The sequence below is a fragment of the Perissodus microlepis genome, chromosome 8, assembly GCF_051167445.1.
Source record: "Perissodus microlepis isolate ML-2025 ecotype Zambia chromosome 8, ASM5116744v1, whole genome shotgun sequence".
In the NCBI taxonomy this organism is placed as follows: Eukaryota; Metazoa; Chordata; class Actinopteri; order Cichliformes; family Cichlidae; genus Perissodus; species Perissodus microlepis.
Window position 1 is genome coordinate 14678353 of NC_140468.1, and position 27954 is coordinate 14706306.

The following is a 27954-nucleotide window of genomic DNA, read 5'->3' on the forward strand; positions in this document are numbered from 1 at the left end:
CTTTACCTCAAATTAAAAGTAAACATTTAATGCACTGCAAAAACTTTTCTGGAGACAAACTGTTCAAAAACTGGAGACACAACCAAAGAAAATGTCTGAGTCTGTAGTCTCAGTGTCAAGCTCTAAGCACTGGATCAGCCAAAGAGACGTGTGAGCATAGATAGCTTATATGTATTCGGATACACTTCAGGGAAGTATAAAGAATTTCTATTAAACTATACTGGAAAGGCAGAGACTTTAATTTGAGAAAAAATCTGTCATATTCATTTTATTTAAGTAGCTGTGTTTGCATAGTGTTAGAAATGTTGTTAATGTTAATGGCTGTTACATTACCAATCCAACACGTTCTCATTCCCAAATATTTTATGCTTGGTGACAAACTGTCAACCTATTATGCTTCCCTAAATGACGAGATTGGAAAAAAACCGAGGGAACATGAGAACCGTTAGGAATCAATCTACACGTTTGTTCATTTTACTTAAATCGCTTTGGAAAACACTATTTAACGTCATTAAAGTGCTGGTTAAGGTTAGGGACAAAGTTAGGGTTAGGGCTGGAATACATGGCTGGAAGGTGTATTGCTGCGGGACCATCGTTCTACTGGATTTCACCCATTAACCCGGCGCATAGCATAAGAACGCGGGAGGTCACCTTTGGCGTTCTTCAGGAACGTGACAAATCGTCGGAATGTTACGCCTCGGGAGTGAGAACGGGCTGACCAATCTCATGTTTTAAAGGTGAGATGTTCATTTCATGGGTTTGGTGAGGGTGGGTGGGGGTTGGGAAGTGGGGTTTTTTTCCTTTCTCTTTAGCAACTGTTCAGTGCTTTATTTTGTCGTTTTTATTGTATTTTTTGTACATAAAAGGGAGCCTTTGTTTGAATAAATTCAGTCCTTCAAAAGAGAATTTATCTTTATTTCCAGCAAGTTCATTGTGACAAAATCTTGATTTTACCTTAAAAAAATCATCTTTTTGCAAAACCAAAGCTTTTGTTTGTTAATTTTAAGGAATAAAATAGATTTTTATGAAGTGTTATTAAGTATGTTTGAATCAGACAATAGGAAACCAATTTTCCATTATGTGCAAGTAGAAATTGTATTTTATTACACTGACTAAAGTAGAAGTTGAAAGAACTTCCTTGTAAAAAAAAAATGTGAGTGCTTCAATTAACTATTAAAAGAACAAATTAACTTGGAACTCACTCAAACTATCAGGTTTTACCAAAGTGAAAAAAAGATTTAAGGCAGAGGTCCCCAATCCCAGTCCACGAGGGCCAGTGTCCCTGCAGGTTTTAGATCTCACCCTGGGTCAACACACCTAAATCACATGATTAGTTCATTACCAGGCCTCTGGAGAACTTCAAGACATGTTGAGAAGGTAATTTATCCATTTAAATCAGCTGTGGAGGATCAAGGACACGCCTAAAACCTGCAGGGACACCGGCCCTCATGGACTGGGATCGGGGACCCCTGATTTAAGGTCTTTAGAATAAATTATCTTTTGAGTTTGTTTCAATCTACATTTATGATTCTGGAAAGATAAATATTTTTGACTTATTTTAAATACAAATTTACACTTTCAGTCAAATTTGAATAGTCTGAGTAAAACTAACACATTTAGCTGTAATAAATTAGAGTCATTTTTTAAATCGGTTCAAAGTACATTTTTTCAGTGTAAGATAAAGCAACATGCAGCCATTTTGATCAATTTTTTAAAAATTAAAAACTAAGCTTTGATGTTTAGAGGCATTTAAGCTCTCAGATGTGTCTCCCTACTTTCTAATTAGATTCGTTAGCAAGCGAGCTATGAGGCATTTTGATGGCATGGAGGTGGGGGTGGGGTGGGGTGAACCTACAGATGCACAATTGCGTGCATGGACACACACATGACTGCACACACATATACAAGCAGATGAGTGGAGGGCTTTCAATAATCTTTGAAAAGCTAATATTTTCTTTCTGTTCACTTAGCCTCATGCTGATAATTGCCACTGGGTGCTGATAACTATTCATGTGTACATGATACTGACTGCATACTAATTCTGCAGGTGCAAGGTTGGCACTACGTCGAGAAAAAGAGGGGAAGGGGAGAATTTCTCCTCGCAATTCTACACTCAGTGGCTACAACGATTTAACAAACTTGCTCTTTGGCTCATTAAAGGTTTTATTAGATGAAGGAGGAAGAAACAGCAAACAGTGCCAAAGCTTTACTTGTTTTTGGTCTTAATATACTGCGAGCAAGTGTGGATCTGCAGCTGGATTTTTAATACACCCCTTCAGACAAACCTTGTTTCATCCAGAAAAACAATGAAGACATTATTTTCATTTTTTTTTCATAATTCACATTTTCAAAATACAGTCTACTGTGAAAATTCAACTCTAGTTTCTGATGTTATTAAATAAGAAGACATTGTTTCAATGAAAACTACATCTTTTAAGAATTTGGTTAGCTATGCTGAAAAACCGCATTACGTGTAAGCATTTTGAACTCTTCTGAATATTTGTTTTGAACAGTTCCAAACGAGAAGCCCAGCGTTATTTATGGTTCTAGCTTATTGACAGTATAAAAGGTTTAAGTTCTGACTTTCAGCCTTTTCAGTACACATATACATATATATATACTCCTGGGGGTGAAACTGTGGGCTACAAGTCCTGTATTGCTCACCCAGTATGGATTTAACCAACCTACATGGCCCTTGAAGCAGTTTGCTGGAGAACTGAACTGAGACATATATTACCGAGGCTTTTACAGCTGCATTTCTACCATACATTTTTTTGCACATATGTGACCCAGCACAGGAAAAGCTGGGCAAAGACACAGAAAGACAAACAAACCTCAATTGTGCACATAAACAAGCAAGTAATGACAGAATCAAGAACAAGAGGACACTCCACTATTTCCTGTGTTTGTTGTCTTAACTTGGTTGTCTGCAAATACAGCCCCAACTCCAAAGGAAATTTGTCAGGCTGTGTGAAATCAATTACAGTGGTACACCTCTCCAAACAACATCTCAAAAATGTAATTTATGGAATATTTTCTGGTGCATAAACACACTATTTTGCACCAGATCTTTGTCCAGCAAATCACTTGGCTATGATGTGAAAACTGCTCGGCACAGATGCTGACTTTATCAACTTTAGCCTAATAACGCTCTTTTGGCTGATGGTTAAAACTAGTGGAGTTTTTATAAGTTTTTATCAGTTTAATAATGTACAAACATGATGCAGGTGAATATTTCTCTATTTGCATGTTTACTGAATGCATTTAACCCATCTTGAGCGCAGAATGGACAAACTTTGGACAAACTGCCCAAAATGCGTTGACAGAGACATTTCATGGATTTGAGTCATTCTGCACTCCAGATGGGTTAATTGATTTTAATCACGTTAATCACGTTAATGCGTTACCGTTGACAGCTCTGATAGAAAATAAACAAAGATAGACAAGTTCCATATCAATATGGAACTTTTACATTTTAGGAAGCAAGTACACCATAAATAACAGTTTTGGACTTTAACATTGTTTTCGGATGTTGTGTCACATAAACCGATGCCATTAAACTGATTCTTTTATGTTTTTTGTCTTGTAGTTATTAAGCCTAAACAGGACTGCACACCAAAAACAGGAAATTCAGTGAAAGCTCCTTAATGCATGTTCAGTGCACTGATACTACAAGTCAAATTTTATGATCCCCTACAGTATAAGAATGTAAATTGATGCACAGGGTTTTCTAAAAGTCTCAAATCAAAGATAACTGGACCAAATCAAACAAATACTCCAACATGTTGGGGGGAAAAGAGGAAATTTCAACAAGTCACTTTTAACAGATGGCCTGTTTCAGCGCTACTCTCTTTTTCATTACAGGAATCAATATGACTAATTCAGACTCGGCCATCGCTGGAAGCCAGTCTGCTGAAACCATGCGAAATCATTAAGCTGCATTAGCTAGCTCTCAAAATCACACTGGTACAATGGTAAGCTTTTATTCTATAAAGCTGGGATAATTAATTCAAAGCTGGTACAGTGTACACTGTGTGAATACGACAAGGAATTGCAACAACACACACGCACACACACAATGCTGTCTTTTACACACAAACACATTAAAATACTGTACATAGTAAACATGCACAGACACATTCAAAGACAGACGCGCAAGAAGGGACTTTAATGTGCACGAACAACAATGTGTGGATGCATGCAAATACTGTGAACTGTGTGATGATTAACAAATACAGAAAAATACTAAAAAGTGCACGCTCACACAGACACGTGCACGCTCTTTTAGCTGGAAGCTATGTTACATATTCATAAATGCAGTATTATATGACATCTCTCTCTCTTGCCTCCAACCCTTTCCCCTAAAAATAGACAAGAGCTTTACTCTGCGTGAAAGACAAACCTTGACGTCTTGAAATGTGATCTGTACAAGTAAGACGTGTGTCGGATTTGACACTTTAATGTTGCAATTACAATGTTCTGAAACATTTAGCCGTAAACTCGCGGTAGCCGGTGTTTGAATAAAGAGAGATAAGAGCTTTGAAGTGAGTTTTAATGTCAATATAGATATACTTTTACAAAATCAGTATCAAAGGTTTGATTTTTTTTTTTAAGTGCTGAATATTGAGGTGTCGGAGACAGCTGGTATTGTCAGCCACTTGAAAACTGAGTTGTATCGCTGCAACTGCCTACACATATTCTGCATAGAAAAATATGGATCGCTTTGAGATATGATGAAGGCAGACGAAGAAACTAAAATGAAAAGAAAATCTGCAAGAGTGAATAAAAGAATAATATGAAGTATTACTACCCTTCGCACTGCCAAGCGTTAACAGAAAGTCCAGCGATGTGAAAATATTTGAAACACTTAGAAAAATATGATGTTTAAAAGCATCTTCTCCTGCAATTTTCACTTTTCCAGTCTGATGTCTTCGATATTGTGTCTGACAGCCAGCATAACAAAAGAGCAAATGGAAAGAGAGCAATTCATTCACTCTAACATCAATGAGGGGACAAACAGACATAGAACGGGGCTGATAAAAACCAGGATAACGGAGAACAATTTTTATGAGGAATAGATAGAAAGAATGACAGATCAAAATAGATGAAAAAAAAAGGATAATAGGTAGACATTATGGGACAATACCACAGCCAATTACGGAAAAGAAAACCTGAGGTGACACCATGACCTCACAAAACGAGCACCGTCTGAAAGAGTTGTGGTGACGACTTGAGAATGAGTGTGTATTTGTGTCTGCTGATGAGGTAAGGGCGTCGATCGGCTGGGTTCTCTTGGGTTTCGCTTGACAGAGTGAATGAAAAATTGCTGTCTTAAAAAATAGGTTTAGCGTTTGGTTCTTTTAAATCTCCTGTGCAGAGACATTTAAACTCACACTTTATTAGGTAGAACTTGCAGGTACAGGGGTTGGACCTCTGACTACCTTAATTCCTTGTGGCATACGTTCAACAAAGTTGGAAACATTCCTCAGAGATTTTGGTCCATGCTGAACTGACATCAACACGCAGTCTGTGGATATTCATCATGTGAATGTCCACCTGCTCCACCGCATCCCAAAGGTGCTCTACTCCTGCTCTACACAGGATTGAGATCTGGTGACTGTGGAGGTCATTTAAATGCAATGAACTTGCATTGGATTGGCTGAGTAAATAGTTGTGTTAATGAGCAGTTGAACAGGTGCACTTAATAAAGTGGCCAGTTAGAGTATGTAGCTCTATAATCAAAGGAGATGGATTACACGCTTTATTGAGACAAAATTACATACTGTTGCTTTATGACTTGAATATGAGTCAATATTTTGACACAATGTAATTTAAAAACAGTGTAAGGTTGATTCTTTTACAGACTCTTGTGGATGAGTTTTGTCCTTTAGCTGATGACAAAATTACTGTTATCAAACACATAACACTGCTCCTCAAAGATGAAACAGGCATGCTGTGTGGTAGCTAATTATAGTGTGTGGCTTAGTGTTGTTGCAAAACAGGTGAGTGTAAGCAGCTTTTGCAGAATTCATAGAAATACAAGTGTGGAAAGCTCACCTTTATACGTTGATGCCGATATGCATATTTGTTTTGGCAAGATAAATTTTGCAAAATTTGTTCAAGTTATTGTGAAGAATTTCAGCACAGTAAAGCACATCACTTCACTTCTAATCAAAACTGAATTAGAGCAGCAAACATCAATCATGCTGTTCAGATTTAGCACCTTCTGTGTTATTATGTGGCATTCCTGCTTCCTGATGCTCTACAATATTATTTTTCTGGATGGATGGATGGATGGATGGATGGATGGATGGATGGATAGATAGATAGATAGATAGATAGCGGTCCATGCTGAAATGTGGCTGAACCTTACTGAGTGCTTTGGATTTTAATCAGGGAAAATTAATTCAGTTCTCCACCTTATAGTTTTTCTTTCCTATATTCTAATCACCCGTTAAATTAATGCACTTCATTAATTTGCCAAACAAGAAACAAATTGTCCATCTTACTTGGGAGGCACAACAGAGTGCCATCCAGCATTTCTTATGTTTTTATTCAGCTAACTGTGAGAAACTGAGATGTGTGCCTGCCTCTTGTTCCACAGGAATACAACCTTTGCCATAATTCTCCTCCTGGAGGGAGGGAGTATGTAATTGGTTCTGTTTGTTTGTCTATCTGTCTGTTTTTGTTAGTAGTCTAGCGTCCGCAGTATTGAAGATATCATTTTCAAATTTTGTGTGATGGTAGATGTGGTGGAGGTGTGGCTCAGCTGCAGAGGAGGGGTAGTGCAGTGAGCTCAATGCTAGACTTTGGGGAACATGAATACCTAAAGGTTGGCTGAGCAGCTGATTTTTAACCTTCATTGTTAGCACTCAAGGTCAAAGCTGAGTTAAAAAAAAAATACATGCAGCCATATTGAGTAAATATATTGCGATTATTGCTTTGCAACAATTCCACTAATAAAAAACACCACTAGTACTTACTTGGGTCGGCTCTGCTTGACTCGACTCGGTTTTTAGAGTTTTACATTAGCTGATAGTACCTGGTACCAGATACTTTTTTCTACTCGTCTGGGATTCCCAGTGATGCGATCCGAAAATGTGACGAGAACAGACGTCATGACTCATGTGATCAGTTCTCATGAAAATCAAAACAAAAATGTTTTTTTTTTAAACCTGGCAACAAGGGAAATGGCTGCACAAAAGCAACATTGCAGTTCTCAAGTCTGACAAAAGCTATACAAATCCATTGTTTTGGTATTGGTGTCACATACTAGTGACGCCATTTACCAGCCTGATGTCATCATATTGTATTGTAAGAAAAAAAGGCTGACGTTTAATTTAAACAATGGTAATGTGTATGTATGTGCACATACCTGTATTCTTCCCGGGTGAAGACAGGGATAACAGAGGGCTGAAGGACTGTGATCTCTACCAGAGTTGTATTCTTCATTACAGGCTCACCATGATCGTACACCACCACCACCAGCTGTCAAACAAATATAGACAAAGCCAGAACATCACCACGCCATTGATACCCACGCCCCTGCGAGATGGCTGTCTGATGCCGCCGCCGCCGCTCTCATTTACGCTCGCTAAATGAGATGTAGCCAATGCGTGACAGCCCCGCAATAAACCAGAATAAATTGTACTTTTCTCTTCCTGCACATGATTCAGATGGGATTTGAAGAACAGAGAGGGTGTGTGTCCCACTGGTGTGCTTGAGTTTTCCTGCCTCGGCTTTTATTCTTCATTTAATTGGGGGGCTAACTGCTGTTAACCAGACCCAAAGGATTCCTAATGAGGGCCAACCTTAAATATCAACACACTGAAATATTGTGTTTCCTTCGTCTCCTTTAGTCAGGTGAACGCTACAGCTCATGCATCCTGTTTAATATTCATACAGTAACTAGTGTTTTACATAGGAAACCGCTACATGCATAAATACCTCTTTAGCAGTTGGGAACTTGCGACATGTGATAGTTAAGTGGCTTGCTGATTCTCATCACAACTATTTTTTCCTTCCGACTGAGGATTTCAATTGGTTTCTTTGCACAATTGCTGGGTAATAATTAGCTGCACATCACTTAAACCGTCTTTACTGTGTCTTTACTGTGTACGAGTACATTAGACAAGGTTTATCTCAGTCATAAGCCAAATATTGTACTCAGTTTTGGACTAGTTCATTTTGTTTGAGTTATTGGAGCAAACAAGGTAGAATTAGTCCCTTGAGCGATATCTTCAGAGGATGCTGAATCCTTGTTGTGTTAATTAAAGCCCAATGAAAAGATGAAATTAGCAAGGCCCATTGAGGAATACAGCTGGGAGAAGGTAGATTTGAAACTAATAAGCTGCTGCAGTATATTTTGTAGAGTGGATAGGGAATTGTTCAGAGTCCCCTGTTCATAAGTATTACATGTAAGCAAATCAAATCTGAAATTAGTAATCTAATCATTCTGACTTATTTTGTATGATGCCGATACACGCCCCCACCTACTGAATACCAGAATCCAGACGATAAAGCAAAAAGAAGGTCACCAGGATAAATGTTATCTAAATAACAACCGCTGTTACGTAAGATGATGCAATTAAACACTCACTACAAAATGGTTACATTTAATGAAATATAGGCATTATTGAATAGGACCGAGTGGGTCGTGACTTCACAAATGTAAAACCTGGTTGCAAATTTCAAGGTTTTAACTAAAAATACTGCAAAAGACTTGTAATGATGGGTTTGATGTAGCAGCAGTTCAGTACAGTTGCATCCATAATTTGAAGATGAAGATGCAATATTTGTAGTTTTTGCCTCTATACACCACAGTAGATTTTAAATAAAACAATGAAGATGACTCAAGTGCAAAGTTGAGTCATCTTCATTGTGTTTTACCAAAAATAAAAGAAAGAAAAATAGATTTTTAAAAAAGACGTCAGTGCACACTTACGCTGAACTTCATGTTCGGCTCCTCGTTCAGGTTCACTCTGGTAACCACACGTCCGGTCTGTTCTTCGACGCCAAATATACTGGCTGAGTATGGATACGCCTCCTGGTCCACCTTATAACGTACTAAACCTGCTGGAGTGCCCTATGATGACAACAGAATAATATCCACTTTAACCATTAAAATAAAAAATAAAAAACTTGAAGCTGATTAAACAAAAAACTATAGGATGAAATGCCTCATGCATGGTTTCTGGAAAACCATTAATTTTTTTCTAATATCTTCTGAACTGTAATTAAATAGTGTGGTGATGGCTGTGTAATGAGTTTTGCAGTATTTAATATCTAAAGCAATTAGCAGGGATCCAAATGTTAAGTCTCTATATAGAAATAATTGTGAGCGTTATAAGACATATCATTACTTTAAATAAATGCGGTTCAAATGGTCATGAATTAACCTCTTAACTGTTGCTGATAATGAGCAACTTATGGCTGATTTGACACAAATTTGATTTGACACTGATTTGACACAAAATGTCAGGAAATACATACATTTACATTGTAATATCCACATATTTTAAGCAAATACTCCGTATTCTTTAATGAGCTCAAGATTCAACAGTGAGGAAAAAAATAGCTGTGCCATTCTGAGGAGGAAAAATAAACACACCAACAAATTAGACCTCTGCGTTTAAAGCTTTCCTTGAACTTTAAAAATACGCGCTGACAATGTGGTAAAACTGGTGCTTTTGCTAGTTTATTTTCAGAAATTGTAATATGTGACAGAAGCAGTTCATTTATATCTTCTTTAAAAAAAAGTTTTCACTATAATCCTTACATATATTGTCTATGTCATGGTCTGAGGAACAACATTTACAGCAACAAAAGTTGCTCCTTTGGCTAAAAGTCATACAGTATATCTGCCCTCTGTTTATTCTCAGGGGACGAAAGGTTCTTGCTACATGTCTTGCTTGTCATACACACTTTATTCACTTTATCTCCCTTAAGGCTGTAAATCCACCAGTGAAAAAACAACAATGACAAGTCCGCTAAGGTCATATTTTCACACTGAAACGCTGAAAGAGTAAGGGCAACGAGGGAAGTTAAAGAGAAACTCCAGCATGTAAGGCTCACAGCGTAAGACAAAATCAATATTTTTAATTATGTAAACAGCCATTTTTCAATCCAGCCATCAAACGCTCTAATCTGAGTTCACTTTTGCAGAAGCCCTGCTGTTGCGAGCAGTATTTCAGCAACTGTCTACATTGATGTAACACTTTCTTGCATAACAGCTCAGAGTGAGTCAGCAAAACCCGATGCTGATAAATTCTTGAAAGTATTTGTACTTTCGAGGTATACTTTAGATCTGGAGGGTATAAATGGAAATTACACAGAGATATATGAATATTATGAATATTATAGGCTCCAGCGCTCAAACAAGGTGCTATTTAGTACCTTTGTTGAGCACTGGGGAGGTCCTTTATAGCATATAGCCTGGACTTTATAATGTTGTTTTTTGACCCAAGAGAATTTCTCATGCTTAAATCTAAAGTATGAAGCAATTCAGCTGACACAGGAAGCAGCATGCTCAACAGTGAAAGGAAAGCGGTGCTTTAAAGAGGCTTATGTGACAACACTGCTGGTGTAGAAGATCCTGCATGAAGAAGGAGGAGGGAAAAATAAGCTCATGGCATCTTGAGCAGTAATGCAAAATAAAAGCACTCCCAGTGCTTTTTCATAAACACCTGTTTTGTGAATTAAACGCAAACACATCAGCTGGTTTATTTTTGTTTCTAATATTTTTTAAAAAGTGATTTTCCCAGTGTCGCTGCATGATTCAATGAAGCCTCGTGAGGTATTCTCACATACTGCCGATTATGAGAATTCTGTATGAGCATGTTATCACCTTATTAACCTACAGTTACATAAATCAGACTCACATAAAACAGCTAAACCTCATTTTACAACAACCAGAATAAAGCAGTCTACATAACAAGGATGCTCAGCATTAAATGTTCTCTTGAGATTTCACCTTGTGACACACTGAGGTATAAAAAAAATAAATACTCCACTAGAGAAAGAAGTGAAAATGCGCTAAAAACACACCTACACACACACTGACTGAAGACAAGCACCATTATCTTGCATCATTCCAGTACACAATTTGAGGAGCAGGCTGTGAAACAGTTTGATTGAATAGCTGCATCTGATAATGCTCACCGCAGGGTCAGAGTCATTGGCCATCACTGTGGTTACGATGGTTCCCTTGACAGCATTAGGGGCAACCATGCCTCGGTACACTGACTGGCTGAATACTGGAGAAAAGTCATTCATGTCCTGGAGAGAGATTTAACACAAACACAGAGACAGTACGGCATTAGCATTTTTAAAATACACTGCACCAAGCTGCTTTTTGTTTCCTTGAAGTTCCTGAAATGTTGAAAATTTTAATAACAGCAAATTACTGTAGCAGTTTCGTCATAGGTTTGGGAATATATATATATATATATATATATATATATATATGAAAAGTAGTGCATATAATCTATTGCTTATGCTGAGTTTATTTTATTTATTTGGCTTGGATTCCAATTTATCTCTGAATAGACCAAATGCTGTAGTGAGTAGAATAAATGGGGTGTTCATGAAAACCTGTGGGGCTTTAATCACAGCAGGCGTCAGCAGTACTAGAAAACATCAGCAAGGGTGAAAGTGAGGACACCACAAACAATTGTGCTTTTAATTTTCCATTGGCTGGTTAAATGATGGATTTTTAAAAATTTCTTTCACAGTTGTCAAACTCAACAAAACAAAAACACACTATGTAAACTAAATGTTGTATAAAGCACAGAAACTGTCAGCTTATTTCTCCGTCATTTTAAAGTTTCTGATATCAGAATCTAAAGTCCATAGATTGCATAGATTCATATGCTTATCTCTGGTATAGTCACTGAGTGTCAGAGACAACAGGATCAGAAATAGTAAACTCCACCCCGTGTCTAGCAGCACCACAGGAAAGAAAAACAAAGCAGGCAGACAATGTGCTGTTTTAGCTGTGTAAAAAGAAGATGCTGTGATGCTTTGATGCATTTCCTTGATTATAAATATTGCCATCTACTACTCTAATAGTAGCCATGCTCTGAACAGAAGTTCAAGGTTAAGCAATCAAATAGACTAGCATGTAGACGTTTAAGATGAATTTGAATTTAGTGGATGTACATCTGTTGTTGTGTATAGTCATCTATACTGTGAACTATGTATGAAAGACAAGGTTTTACCACATACTGTATATAAGAGACTGACATAGTCAAGACTAAAGGCAGGAAGTCAGTGCTGTTGAAGACCAAATGTACAGTTTTGCTCTTTGACACTTTGCTCAAATTCCTGAAATTTCACAGTAGATGTAACATCGGGTGAAATGATTGTACACTATACATCAGCAACAACAAGAACTGGGTGCACAAGTTTGAACTTATTTTTGGATTTTCTCTAATTCACACAGGGTCAAAAGTATACATATAGGCTTGCATTTATATATACATGCCTACTAATGTTTGGTTAAATGTCTCTTTGCAAATTGCTTTTGGTAGCCATCAACAACCTTTTGGCATGACTCTGTCTAGATACTTGATCACTCTTCATGTTATAATTCATTCAAATTGGTTGGTTTCCTGGCACAGATATGGCTTTTAAGAACAGTCCACAAATTTTCAAGAGGGTTGAGGTTGGAGCTTTGTGTCCAGTTACATGTTCGCCTGATTTATCCAAAACCAGTTCTGAAGTGTGTTTGGGATCACTGTCCTGCTGGAACACCCAACTGTCCAAGTTTTCAACTGTTTTGTAATAGGGACTTCTTTCTCATTCGTCACTTTGTTTGTCCATGGTGATGTAAAACTTGTTTCACTGTGGACGATCACACTGGTGTTTCCAGCAGTTTCCGGATCACTGTAGACTTGAGCATTATATACCTCTGCATAGAGTAGTATGCAATCATGATCACTAGCAAGAGGTTAATAGGCCTGGACCTTGTCTAGTCAAAAGGTTATTGTAAAACCTTCAGCACACTTATGTATATTTCCTCACCGATTCATTCAAATAATTCAATTCAAGTGTTCCACTCACTTCCATGGCCAAAGGTGTATAAAATCAAAAATCACACCGTAGAAAATCACACTTCTCCTTTTGGCGAACTGACGAATGTGCCTGGGTTCAGTGGTTGCCAGGAGAGCGGTACTTGTCTTACTGCACTGTGCCAACTGAAAAGTTTGGTGGAGGGGGCATTATGGTGTTGGTTTGTTTTTCAGGAGTTAAGCTCGGGCCCTTAGTTCCAGTCAAATTTACTCTCAATGCTTCAATAATAAATGCATGCATTTTGGACAACTTCATGGTCCTAACTTTGTGGGAACAGTTTGGGAACCTCAACCCAACAGAACGCTTTTAGGATGATTTACAGCAGAGACTGTGACACAGGCCTTCTCGTCTAACATCAGTGTCAAACCTTGGAAATACCTTGGAAGAATGGTCAAAAATAAATACATTCCTAAACAATGTGGAAAGCCTTCCCAGAAGAGTTAATGCTATTATAGTTGCAAAGGATGTGCCAACATTATATTAAAGCTTATGAATATGCTGATGCTGATGTCACTCAAGTTTATATGCATGTGATGGCAGACGAGTGAAAACCTTTGGCAATACAATATATTTGAGCCTATATTTATACTGTTTTACATTGAGTGTATCCACCCACAGCAGTCGACCATGTGCTTCTTCTGGTATACTGTAGCACCACTTGTTTCATCACAAATTGGTTTGTGAACCCCTGTTTTTGTATGATTGTGAGCAACACTATGTTGTTTTTTGGAGCCAGAAGGGACCGTATTTGGACGAGAGGGTGGAATGCTAAGTTATCTGCTAACACTAGCAAAGGTGATTAGCAAGTCGCATCCATAGACTTTATGGGTGCATTGCACAGACACAGATACCTGCTAATAAGAGCATAAAAATAAAATACCCAAATTCTACTCACCAAAACTGGAGGACAGACTTCTTGGGAGGTCTGTTAGTATAATAATTAATCACACAGTAAACCATATTATTTGTTAGATATTTACATTTAAAATGATCCAAAAGCCACCAATACTTTAGTTATTTGAACTAGTAGGAACTGGCAACCATCTAACACTCAAAGCAGCCTTGCTACAATACATGTAAGACTTAACATGGTTTAAACAGATGGGTTTAAAAAGAATTCCTCCACATATTTGATTTAAAAGGGAAAACCAGCTATGGTGACCTACTGTATAGTTCTCTTTTGGAGCGAGTGTCAAATGGTCATTCAGCCCAAAAGGTTGCCGCTTGGACTCTACACCAAACAGATGTTGCAACAATCAATTCTAGTGCTGCCGATGCCACTTGGATGGCAAGTTAGCAGTTGTGTCCGCCAATTGGTACTTGCCATTTTACAATGTAGACCACACTGTATTTTCACACGCTGGTTCTAAAATGCTTTTTTGGTCTTTTTTATTTTCCTGACTGAAAATGCTTTGCTTGCCTTTTCCATATTCCATTTTCATTCATTATTCATTTATTAAACCCCCACCAAAAAGCATAATGATCTTCCAATACCTGCTACATTATAATGCCAGTTTACCTTTCTTCAAACTAAAGACACTTTACTAAAAGAGTAGAAAATATTACCCATCTTTCTGTCCACACAGAGAAACTAGCTTGTAGACACATACCCACGCACTCACCATTATTCTGACTGTAACAGAGGCTAGTCCAGGAGGCATGTTTCCCTTTGTGTCCAGGGCCTCTACAGTGAACGTGTATGTGGGCTCTGACTCAGACAGAGCCTCGAAGTCCAGAACCTTGAGAACTGAAAGCTCGCCTGTTCTGGAGTCGATGTGGAACAGCTGAGTGATGTCCTGGTCCGAGCCTTCGGTTCTGATTCGGTAAGTAAGGTTGGAGTTGAGGTCAGCGTCTGTTGCCTACAGAGAACATGGAAAGGAAAGCAATATCACTGCAATGTGAATTTCTAATACTTGTCAGTAGGACAAGAATCCACATATACCTGCTTGTAACACACTATAACAGTTTAATTAGATCTGTGTTGTGTTGTTGTCAGAAATGCCTGTGGTAGTAACCTTTAAATTACAGCTGGTGGTCCATATCTTATGTAATAATTTTAAAGTGTAGCTGTGCAGCTTTATCTCGCATTCTGCTGCAGTGTGCAGCGTGTCTGCAAGTGTTATCAAACTATCAATGTTCTATCACTGCATGCAGCATAAATATAATTTTCAATAATTTGTGCACAAATAACATTAAATTAGACTGACATCATTGGGAATTTTTAAGATAAAGGGATTCATTAGGAACATTATTAAGGACATTAAACATATATTAGCTTGATCTGTATATAAAATAAATGCAAACCAGCAATTTGTGTCTTTGCTAAGGAATGCTAAGATTTGATAAAAAAATGTTCTTCTAAACCTCTACAGTGCTATAGCGATTTAAATGATAACGCTAACACTGAGAACACAAGAAAAAGTGATGTTTTAATTAAGAAACATATAAACATAAGCTGTGTGATTGCTCTCAGAAACACAAAAAAAAACCCCAGACTAAAACAATTGTTCTGGGAAATTATTGTTGGTTAGATCAATGGCTGGTAGGGCAGTACAAACAATTAACACACACATAAAAACAGCATAAGCAATATAGAACAGTTCCTTTAGGAATCCATTCATTTGTTTAAAGACTTGTGAGCAACACTGAGTTGGATCTTCTTCAGATAAAAAATACGTGCCAGAGTTATCTGCTGAAGAAATTACATTTTATAATGCAGGTCGTTTTCTCAAAAAAAAAAAAAAAACATCTTTCTTTGCTGCACTGTTTATCTGCTGATTCAGATATAACTGTATTAATCTAAAACCAACCAATGTATCAGCAGAGATTTATTTGTCATGGTCTAGTTTCAGTAAGTTTTTGTTTGCAACAAAGCTTTATATAGAACTTTTTCACTTCTTTACCAAAAATTTAGATATAAAAGTTCCAATGAACTACTGATTTTTTTCTTTTTGTTTGATTCGCTAAATGCCTAAGCTACGAACCCACCTGTTCCTCTTTACAAACACTTACCTTTAATTGTAATATAACAGTGCCCTTTGGGCTGTTCTCCGGTAGATTGACATTGTAAGTTTGTTGGGTGAATATTGGGCTGTTGTCGTCTATATCCAGAACGGTGACACGAAGTGTTAATCTGGATCGCCGTGGATTCTCTGCACCATCCCAGGCTTCAACGGTGAGATAGTAATGGCCTTTAACCTTCAGGAGAACACAGATTCAAAATTTAGCATTAACAAAGCTACAAACAAGAATTACTTTCTCACAGCTTTCTTCCACCAACCACCCAAATTACAGTTTGCATTCATGTCAACCAGATTTTAATTCTGAGCTGCTGGATATGTCACCACTATATTGTTTGACAGTACTGTGCAAAACTCTTCAACCACTCCTCTTTTCTTTACATTTTGCTTTTAAAAGGCAATAGTTCTGAGCAATAGTTCTCTAGCAACAGTTCAGAAAGGTGTTTTTTTTGGCTTCTTTTGCACACATTTTAAGTCCAGTTCTTGTAACTGACCATTTTCAAAAGGAATGTTTTTGGTTTGTTTGTTATAGACCTATATTAGCATAAAAGCAGCATCTAACTACTGGAATGATCCATTGTAGTGTCCAGACATAACTTCTCTTTATGCACTTTATTATTAGGAACAAAAAACGTTTTTCTACAAGAAATGCCAACAAAACACAGTTTGAAAGGCAAAATATTTTATTTTTGCACAAAGAAGATGATTCATAACAAAATATTTGCTGAAAACATGTCATATCTTGCTATGATGTGCAGTGTGTCCTTAAAAAATTTGAGCCAACTAGACAACTGGAGGACAAAAGAACAAGTATTGGCCCTGAATGGCAAGCATATGAATAGTTTCTGAAAGTCATGTCGTTAAGAAATGGGGGGGAAAAAAAATCCAGCAAAAAACTGGCCCAGGATCCAAGAGAAGCTGCTGGCCCTTCAGTTGATCTGGACAGGTGTACTTTTACTGCACTGACAGTTTATTCAGCCCAGCAGTTCATCTTTCACTCCAAGGGAATGTTAATGCCAGATTTTGACAAAACTCCCCCAACATCATCAAAAGATCAAATTTAAGAGAATGGGACATGTAGATGGATGTGCAAACCAAAAACACAATTCTTTCAGCCATTCCCGTTTGTGGAGTTACGTCATAAAAATACTATTACCATTTACAGTTGTCTGCTTTGCCTTAAACTAATTAGGAACAGAATCTGTAGCTTCGTCTCACCTCTCTGTCCAGTGGCACTGCAGTTGTAATGGTTCCAGTGGCATTGATGGAAAAAAGCCCCTGGTGGTTGACGAGCCGATAATGGACCTGACCGCTTGCCCCCAGATCTGGATCTGTAGCCTAAACCAGACCGAACAAAAAGCACAGGCACACACATAATAAGAAAAGGGAATTCAAGGGTTTAATCAGCTGTTTTGAAATGCAAGCAGCACTTCAGGCTGCCTTTGAGGTGAGTCATTCTTTGAATAACAAGTCCTCTCATATTAAACAAAGTACATGTGTAAATCAATGATGTACAACTCTTAACATTTTTTTCAATCTTGTTAACAACTGCACGGTTTCTCTTTTGAAATCAGGAAAGATACTGGGTGGGTAAGGGGGTGAATCAATGTATGTGTGAGAAGGAGAGATAGCTGTGAATGATGAGAATTATTAACAGCATTTCCTGCCGTACAGTTTCATAAGGGGCCTTATGTATTTGCAGACTTTTTGACAACTTTTGACAACTTAAATTGAAAGCGGGTCAGAGTTACATGAAATGATCTGTCCTGCCATATTGTCTGAGCTAAACTTTATTCGACATTCTTTTAGCTATTGCTCCTATACAAAAATCTAAAGTTTTTTTGGTTTGATTTGGCAAGGGTGTCGAGACAAACTCGAGGGATCTGCGCTCTTTTCCCACTTATTGCAACTTGTCCAAAGGTGTTAAAGTTACTTCCCACCAGCAATTCTTAAACTTTTCCAGAGTTAATGAGACAGTGGTTTCAATTTTCACTTGGAAGAAAGTAGATCACTGTCTTCTTCCCTTTGTTGCATCGCTTTTATCTCTGCATCTGTTCTCCAGTCAAACCCTTCTCCACATCATCTCTTTCAACTAATAAAAAGTAGTGAGAAGGTGACAAATTGCAAGCTGCTGTTCCTTTCACCCTGTCTAAATGTTCATCTTGTCCAATCAGCATTCTCACTGCATTAAAATAGATGAGGCCAGAGCAGGGGAGAGGAGAACAGAGGAAACATTGACACGACGCATGCGTGTGTATTTGTGTGTGCGGGCCTAGGGTTTGCTTACATTGCTGTTTCATACAAGTTCCCAGAAGTGAAATATAATTTGAGAGTCAGTGGCAAGTGTTAAAAATAATTGCTTCACACCTGTTCTGAACAATAAGAAAACTGTGAGTTCACGTACTATGTCTAAGGCATAGTGTGGCAAGTTTTGCTCAGATAATTAGCAATCTGTTTATACAGCATTACTAAACAACCTTAAACAACTGTTCATTAACCTGGTGTGTTAAATGTTTATAGTAATAAACTGTGATCCCATGCCTTCGAATTTCAGGTTTTAGAACTAAAAATGATCTGTAAACACCACAGTTGCAATAATCTATATAGCTTTGGGACTAAATTCAAATGTTAATGTCTCCCTAGCAACTAAAGACTGCAAATTTTCATGGAAGTAACTGGTACGTGCTTGGTAAAAAGTATTTACAAAAAATATATGCTGCTGCACCCAAAACCTTCTTGCATTTGATCACTAGTGGATTGCAGCAGTTGCCCATTGTTTGCATGGAAGTTGCCAAATTGTCTGCAAACAGTTGACATCTACTCTCTGAGTTGTTGTGAAACTGTGAAAATTGCAACATAAACCAAAACAGGAGACCATTTGGCTTAAAAGAAAAAATTGCGCTTTTTCAAACATTTTGGCTGAAGCAGTACGACAAAACTTTTACTCATACTTTTACGTTCTCTGTTTCCGTTTTGCAAAAATAGAGAAAGTTCCAATTCTGCCATCTGCTAGTGACCAAGGCAATCACAAGGAGATGTTTCTTGTGCAGGATCATACTTCAACCTAACGACCATCAGCCACCGCTTGTCAGCTGGGGAGTAGAGAATTTTTTCTAGCAACCAGTAAGCAAATTCCATGTGACTGAAGCCTTGTATGTGACAAAAGTTAAAGAGAAACTTACATCAACTCAGCAATTATAAATTACTAAAGAAACAAATGGACACGCAAAAACATAGTAACCAGAAGATGAGAAAAGACATTGAAAATAAAGACTAAAACAAAAACACAGTATTACAGCATGATATACGTAAGGTTAAAATAATGCAGCCATTAACTGAGATGGTAAATTTGTGGAAATTGATTTTTTTTAAAAACTGAGTTGCAGATGGTCAGGTTTTCGGAGCTACTAATGTGCCAAGGGTTTTCAAGTATGCAGTGATGAATGTGATCGTGAAGAGGTTTGCTAGAGGTCATGCTGACCTGTTGGAGCAGGTCAGAAAACTGAATGGAAAGTGAAGGGAACCTTTCAAGCAGTCCATGAATGCTAATTATCTAAGGGAGAGTTTTCTCCTCAGACAGAAACAGGTCATGGTCAGATCCCTTCTCAAGTCATAGTCTCTATTTATTTCACAGTAATTTGTAAAACGTTGTCCCCAATGTCCATCTGAACTCCAGAATGAGCAAAAATTTACTTTCTGCTTGTTAATTCTCAAGGCCAACCTGAACTACTATATGTTTAAACATTAGCTTTAATTGAAATTTGGATTATGCACAGTCTCTTTTCCTGTGGTCCTTGTGTAATTACTTTGCAATCCATTCCATAGATTGGAAGTCCTGAATAAAGGTGCCAAGGGTGCACTGATCACAAGGTGTTTTCCAAGTACACCTCTTAGTAATTTGGTTTGAAGGTGGCGTTGTGATGCACTTTGAAGGTAAGGGTTAATAGACACTCACGGCTGTGGGCATAACTTATTCTTCTACCATCTGGCTTACAATTCCAAAAGGATTCCAGGGTCACATAAACGTTCTTGTCTAGATGGCAGAACTAATAAATTTGAAGCCCTGTATGAAAGTCTGTTGATCAAAGGGTATTCTCAGGATGGCTGCTTTACTTATGGTTGTTGTTTACATGTTCAATGTTGCTGATTTGATCCTATAGTCTAGCTCTGTCAGAACCAACTTTCTTCCAGAACTTCAATGGGCTCTTTGAGGGTAAAAATTTAGTAGTTTGTCAGATTCAATTTGGATAAATTCTCTTTCAATGAAGGTAATACCATGACAACTATCGGCTATTAATAACTGTACTCTTAGATGAGGATAAAAAACTGACAAAATCAATTTGAGATCAAGGTAACACAAAAAGCAAAGAGTTTTTTGCCTACTTTGCAACAACACTGTGGAACAAGACTGTACAGTCATGCTAGCAAACTGACAGCACAGCAGTGCTTTGAGCATTATGTCCATTGCAGTCAATGGGGACACATAGCATAGTCCCAAATCAGCCTTATGTTTTAACAAAAAAAGGAAGGGCATAAAGAGAAAACATGTCTGACAGCAAATCCCCTAGAAGACACTCACAAGGTGCAGATGGGGTATCTGTGTTACACAAATTCAACATGGATGGGAAAGTATCAGATGAAAAGGCTGATATGCTTAATTATGCATGATTTTAAGGATGTTAATGTATTCATGAATTACAGTAAGAGTAAGAGTAAGTCCTAACCTTAAAGCTACCTTAAGTGATGGTAAGTGTACAGTAACACATAAAAATCTCGAGCCACCCCTCACCTCTTTGTATTTTGCTGTGAAACTGGCAGAGGTTCAGCAATTTAATAAAATGTGCAAACATAAATAAAGATACGTTATATAAGGCAAAGCCAGAGGCTGTACAACTCAAACAAGCTTGAGAGTAAATATCTGGTATGACCACCTTTATTCTTCAGCACAGCCTGAACTCGATGACAAGCTTTCTTGTAATTTCTTTAAATAGTCTTCAGGAATAATTCTCCAGGCTTCTTGAAGAACTTTCAAAGCTCTTCTCTGGATGCTGGCTGCCTTCTTTTCTGTTCTCCGTCGAGATGATCCCACACTGCTTTAATAATGCTGCGGTCTGCACTCTGGGGATACCTGTCCATGACTGATAGTGCTCCACTGTGTGTTTTCTATCCAGGTGTGCTTTTATGGCACTGGCAGTGTTTTTGGGAGAATTGGCAAGATATTACTAATCATGGCATTGCATATAGATCCAAATCTGACTGTACGTTTCTGCATTTATTTTGACAAGATCCCAAACACAAGAACTGAAATACAACAGCTGAATGCATGAAAAAGGCTCCACACAGTGTTTTTTCCTGACTCCTTCTGTACATACAGATGTACAGTGATGGCAATTTCAACCCTAAACTTCAAATCAATCACTCCACAAGATTGTACGTCATGCCAAGATATGCCAAGTTTTTGATAACACCTTGTTGGTGTAAAAATACTATTTTATGGCTGTCAGACTGTTAATCTTTCTCAATTTCTGTTTTTTCAGCCACAGAAACCAGTTATATATGTGTGTAAATGGCTGCTAGTAGTCAAGTGTCTCAAGGTAGTGATTTAAAATTGGTTGTATGATTGTTTTATTTTTCTTTTCTGTTTTTTTTTTTCAGGCCTGCCACTTTTGTCTTTCCAATCTACCTAAAGATCCAATTTAAAATGAGCTCTTTTCGTTTGTTTCCTGTCATGTTTAGACACAACACTTTTAGATCCCTTGAGTTGGGTAGCGTTTTAGAAAGTAACAGATCAGTATTAAATGGATTTTTAAGAGGTTCCTCTAAAAAATGGTCACGTACAATGACTGGACTGAAAATAAGTGAAAAAGCAGCAAATGTCCAAAGAAAACTCTGAAAGACCATCAGAAAAACTGGGGAACAGTTGTTCAAGAGCATATTAAATATACAATAAACTCTCTTTGGAAGCAAATTATAAAGAAATAAGTGGTGGATCAAGACCTTTGCATATTACTCTATGTTATATTATTTTATTGCGAATTTTTTTTTTTAGAATTTCATTGTCTATATAGCTGCTTTTTGAGTCTTATATAATCCACTGTTTCCAGATCCTAATGCGCCCTCTCTTCCCTAAAGCAAGCCATCAACAAAGAGCCTTTGAAGGTCAAAAACTATCCTGTACAGGTGCTGTGTGGTTACAAGTTATTGTGGCTACAGGCAGGACTACTGCCTGTAGTCCTGTCTGTCAGGTCCCTGTTTATTGTAAGAATGCTGTCATTCACCGACTGTTAAAAAAAACCCTAAGCTTGACGCTTCTCTTCTCAGTAGCTACAGACCGATTTCAAAATTACCGTTCATTGCTAAGATTTTGGAAAAGGTTGTGGCTAAGCAGCTTATAGCTGTTCTAGATGAATACAGCATTCTGTATAAATTCCAATCTGGCTTTCGTGGAGCTCACTCTACTGAAACTACACTTCTTACAGTCTCCAACGACATTTTGATGAGTTGTGATGCAGGAGAATGCTCTGTTCTGTTGATGTTGGACCTGACCTCCGCCTTTGATACTGTGGACCATCATATTCTGCTAGATAGGCTGAGACAGGGTGAGACTGAGGGTGGGTATATCAGGGGCTGCTTTGGACTGTTTTGAATCCTATTTGCATGAACGATCCTTTTCTGTGGCTACCTCTAAGTACAGTTCCTCTTCTACTTTTCTTGCCTATGGTGTGCCACAAGGTTCAGTTTTGGGGCCTTTATTGTTCTTGCTGTATTTACTTCCTCTTCAGCACTTATTGAGCACTTTTAAGGACATTTTGTATCACTGCTATGCAGATGATATTCAGTTATATATCTCCTTTAAGCCCCAAGATGTTTCCAAGCTACAGATTTTGCATAAGTGCATAGACTCCATTAGAGGTTGGATGGCTGGAAACTTTCTTCAACTAAATGAGGAGAAGACTGAAGTCCTCGTTTGTGCTCCTAAAAAAATTGTACCTAGTGTTATGAAAAACTTGGGTCCACTTGCTACATTTGCCAAACCGTCTATCAGGAACTTTGGTGTTACTATTGACTCAGCTCTGACTTTGGGCGCTCATGTTAAATCTCTGGTCCGCTCCTGTTTTTATCACTTGAGAAACATTGCTAAACTGAGTCCCATTGTATCACGCTCCGAATTAGAAATTGTCATTCATGCATTTGTTTCATCTCGTCTGGATTATTGTAATTCTTTGTTTACTTGTTTATGTAAAGCCTCTTTGGAGCATCTGCAAGTTGTTCAGAACGCTGCTGCAAAGCTTCTGACCAAGTCCTCCAAGTACTCCCATGTCACACCCCTGCTGATTCAGCTGCGCTGGCTCCCTATTAAATTCAGAATCCACTTTAAGGTTTTGACCTTGACTTTCAGGGCTCTGCATGGACAAGCACCAACATATATCAGTGAACTTTTACATCCATACATTCCCAGCAGGTCCCTGAGGTCATGTGACCAGGGCTTGCTGGTTGTCCAACACACGAGGCTGAAAACAAAAGGCGACAGAGCTTTTGTAACTGTGGCCCCCAGACTGTGGAACTCTCTCCCTTTGAGCCTGAGATCTGTGGACTCAGTGGTCGCTTTTAAAAAACAGCTAAAAACTCATATTTTTAAACTTGCTTTTGGTTGATTTTTATTTTTATGTTTTAGGTTCTGTGAAGCAGAATATAAATAAAAATTGCTATATAAATAAAATTTTACTTTACTTTACTTACTTACTCAGACAGTGAAGATGAAGAACTTGATGGATTTGTAGAAGTGAAATTAACTTAAAAAGTGAGAGCATTTTTCTGTATTTTATGTGTTAAACTGGACAATGTTGAGCATTATTGTGAATGAGTTGAATGAAGTTTGACTTATTTGACAGTTTTGTATCGCCTTATAATCGCCTTATAGTCCGAACGATACCATATATGGTTTTATGGTTTAATTATTTTCTACTACAAATTCACGATGATGAGCTTTATATCCACTTTAAAAGTGCAGCTGGGTTGACAGCAATTATTGTGTGAAACCAGCAAATGGTTCTTGGGTTTCAAAAAAACCCCAAACAGTGTAAGGCTGAAGGCTAATGTGTAAACCTTCCCGTTTTTTAAAAGCTTAAAGACTTGCTAGAATAAAACAATCTGTAAAAAGCTAGAATTACAATTGAATAGTATTTAGTAATGATCTCTGAAAAAAATAGCCACTAAACCAAACAAGAAACAGGGGCCATACATCTTTACTTAATGAGAGGAAAATCCTTATGTAAAGGCTTTAATTGCAATATTGTCAACATTGTCAGTTGAATAACTTCATCTAACCCCCATTACTCAAATCATATTTACCTTCTACCTCATTTGCTGTACTCCAGTCACTACTTGCTAATGCAGTGACCCATTTTTGTCTGTTTCCCCAATTCTGGATCATTAAAGTTTCATCGCATCTCACACAGCGACTATTAGAATTAATGAAAATTAGACTCCATCTTGTCAGTGTTATGAAGACTCAAAGAAAAACGAAGTCCTCTTGATGTGATTCGTATTCAGTGATTCATTACTATCTGGGGGTAAAACTGCTAGAAACTTAATAGAGCATCCACATATTGGATGATTATCCCATATTGTTTGAAGAAAGGCGTGAAAGAAGTGAGACATGGAAAATAAATGAGAGAGCGAAGGTAAAAAGGCGAGAAGGTAGAAAAATGCAGTTTTATAGCTTGAAAACGAGGAGACGTGGACAAAATGTGTGCGCTTATTTTCTTTACTTACTTTTATGTGTGTGCAAATAAAGTAAATTGTTAGTCTTAAACATTTGGGGGAAATGTAGTGGAGAATTAGATGAAACGACTAATACCACACAGTCATTTGTTAGCTGTAAAACCCACCAATTAGCTTAGCTTAGCGAAAAAAATGCAAGGATAATCAATGAGCCTGGCGCTATCCAAAAGTGACAAAATGTCTTTACTGTGTACAAGCACAGTTGTAGTGCTTATTAGGTCATTAACGAATGTAAGATTTATGTCACATTATGCCATAAACTAACAGTACTGATAATGATCTGTAATGGTTAATCCAGCAGTATACACAAGGCCTTTAATCGAAATCAGCTCAGAAAAATTAGCTTAAATGCTTGAATGGTGTGCTTGATCAGTTTCTCACTTGAGAAAAAATCAGTATACTGTCTTAAATTTAAATTCTTAAATGATTAAAAACTAGGTCTGTGTATTGCAAAACTGGCTTAGGCTGTGGTGAATCGTATTGTTAATGTCACGGCTGGCAAGGCAGGCCATGTAGAGGTGCCGTAAGGACCCAAACGCAGGCACTGAGATAGATGCGGAGATTGAGCTTTATTTTGAGGTGAACAGGATGCAGGAGGAACCGAGAAGGGCATACAGAGAAACTAAGAGAAACCTAAACTGAGGAAACTAACAAAACTGACATGAAACTATCATACGGCGGAAACACAGGGAGACTCGGGGAGACAACACAGACGGACCAGCAACAAGCAAAAGGAAACACAGGGCTTATAATACACAACGGCGTAATCAGGGAATAGGAGACAGGAGAGAAACACAGCTGGGAGAAATCAGAGCTGATGAGACAAGGGGAAGCAAAACCAGACACACTAACATAAGACACAGAACTTCACAATAAAACAGGAAACTCAACATGCCTGTGTAAAAATAAACTAAAGCAAACTAAAAACATAAATCCAGTTTGCTATTTGCCTAAAACATAACAATACATTTTTTTTTTAGATTTAAACAAGTTCTAAAACATTTGTTACTTTTATGACGCCTGTTAATCGCTGTGTCATATTGAGAGTATTTCTAAGTAAGCAGTTGTTGACTACATTAGGATTCTGTACTATAATAAAAAAGTAATTGTTTTTAAATTTATACGACAATGATTAAGAGCATTTAGTGTCCAAAATATTTTTGCTTCCATAAGAGTAAAATGGCAGTGGCATTAGATACTGACAGAATTGAAAATTGTTAAACTTTTTATAATGGGTTAAACCCCTGTTTTTTTTCTATTAAGTTAATCTGGCCAAAGCATCTTGGACATTGGCAAAGTGGTACCAGTCTTCTCCATCTGCAATGTATTTCCAAATAATTCTAAAAAGAGAATTTTTTTGTCAAGATTTTGTATACTCAGAGTCCTTGAGTGTTCTTGGAGACAAAGTTAGAGAAGCAAGGCTGAGTTGTGGGGGGTTTTTTTTGGAGGGGAGGGGGTTCACACAGGACAAAGGATGTTGAACATTGAGCAGATAGACAGTAGGAGATGCAGAAGGTTTGTGTGAGAGAGGAGGATGCTAGGGGATAGGGGGAGATGGAGGCAGAAGATCTGGTGTGGCGACCAGGTGAAAGAAGAAGAAGAAGGGCCCCTGACTGTCGCTATGTATTTGTGCATAAATTTCAAAATGTAAAAAAAAAAAAAGCCAAACCGTTTGAGCTGTAATGATGTAAATCATTGGGGCTAACTGACAACATTTCTCCTAAAACTCACCTTTAAGTACAGTACAGTAAAGTTGTCACAACATTTTACACGCTGGATTGAATCATTTACATTGATTAATCACCTGATGTTAAACATATTGATGACTGCAGTCATCCAATCAGTTGGTTGCTGCAGAAGGTTTGCGTATCCAAAATGAGCGTGACTTTCCACTCTGCTTTTATTCTGCCTCTTCTTCTGCTCTCTGTCCTCGTGTCTTATCCCTCCCTTGATGTCTTTCTCACAGTTATCTAAGCGTAATTACATTGCCAGACAGTTAAAAGCCACGAACACAATAGAATTAATGTCTCAGCTACCTTATGCAGGAAGCTTTTCAACAGAGACCGACTCCAGAAAAAAAAAAACACACCTTAAAGCCTGAAATATGAACTCTTATCTCTCCATTCACAAGTTCTGCCTGTCATGTTCCGGTGCACAGGCTTCTTTTCTTTCAGTTCCCCCCCTTTTGTGTGTTTTTTTTTTAAAATCCCATTCTCACCTCCGCCTCTAACTTAATTCCTAAAAGAAGTACCTGCAACTGAAACTCGATTACTGAGATATTATTAATCTGTCTCTGAGTGCATTTCTTTTATTTCAGGTATAATAACAGCATGTAGGTCTTTTCTAAGTAGGTTAGTTACTATACAGACAAGCCCTTGCTAGTTGTCTCATTACTACAATGTATTCTAGTGAGCTTTTGTGGAGTTGTTTCTTTTTCTGTTGTTTCTCGTCAGCTTTTTTGGCTATGAGGTGCCATGTTAAACCAGAACTGATAGTTTTAAGGAGGTATAGCACAGTCATGTACACACTCTAAAGGGATATCGATAATGTGTGGCCTACTTTCTAAAAGTTTACCCCTAAATGATGTTTTTCTTACCAATCGATTTAAAACAATTTACAATAAATGGCCGAGCCAGTTTCTGTGCGACACATTTCCACTGACAGTACACGGAAAGTTATCAGTCACACAGCGACAGGTAATCATGTAATGAACAGCCAACAGTGTAGCAGGTCATTTCACTGATGTATTCCCCTCTCTCAGGCTGAAGAGCTGAGAAAGACCTCCCAGTCATCCATTGGGGATGACTGCCTAACCCTGCAGTTGATGGATAGACCAAACTGTAAACTGATTAAGAGTTGATATGATGCATCTCACTATGAGGCTGTGTCTAACATTATGCGTTGCTGATAGAGTTGGAATATCAGACAATAAGCACTCAGGAAGGTGGTACTTCATTCTTCAAATCTACATCTCTTCTTATGTTTGTAGACAACTTGGCAAACATCTATTCCTGGTACTGGTACCAACAACTACATTTCTGGCATAGTGATGTCTCTATTTTGAATTGCCTTGCCTTGC

General features: G+C 37.8%; 1 protein-coding gene across 1 annotated transcript in view; it reads right to left on the minus strand.

The window, feature by feature from the left end:
- Positions 1 to 27954, minus strand: part of LOC146381613 (protocadherin-15-like) — a 221206-nt gene that overhangs the window by 70626 nt on the left and 122626 nt on the right. Inside the window, exons 21-26 of the mRNA XM_084937707.1 lie at positions 17310 to 17429; positions 16084 to 16269; positions 14694 to 14930; positions 11161 to 11277; positions 8945 to 9085; positions 7376 to 7488 (exon numbers count right to left, since the gene is read on the minus strand). Of these exons, the coding sequence (XP_084793833.1) occupies positions 7376 to 7488; positions 8945 to 9085; positions 11161 to 11277; positions 14694 to 14930; positions 16084 to 16269; positions 17310 to 17429 (914 nt within the window). The remainder of the gene's footprint in view (positions 1 to 7375; positions 7489 to 8944; positions 9086 to 11160; positions 11278 to 14693; positions 14931 to 16083; positions 16270 to 17309; positions 17430 to 27954) is intronic.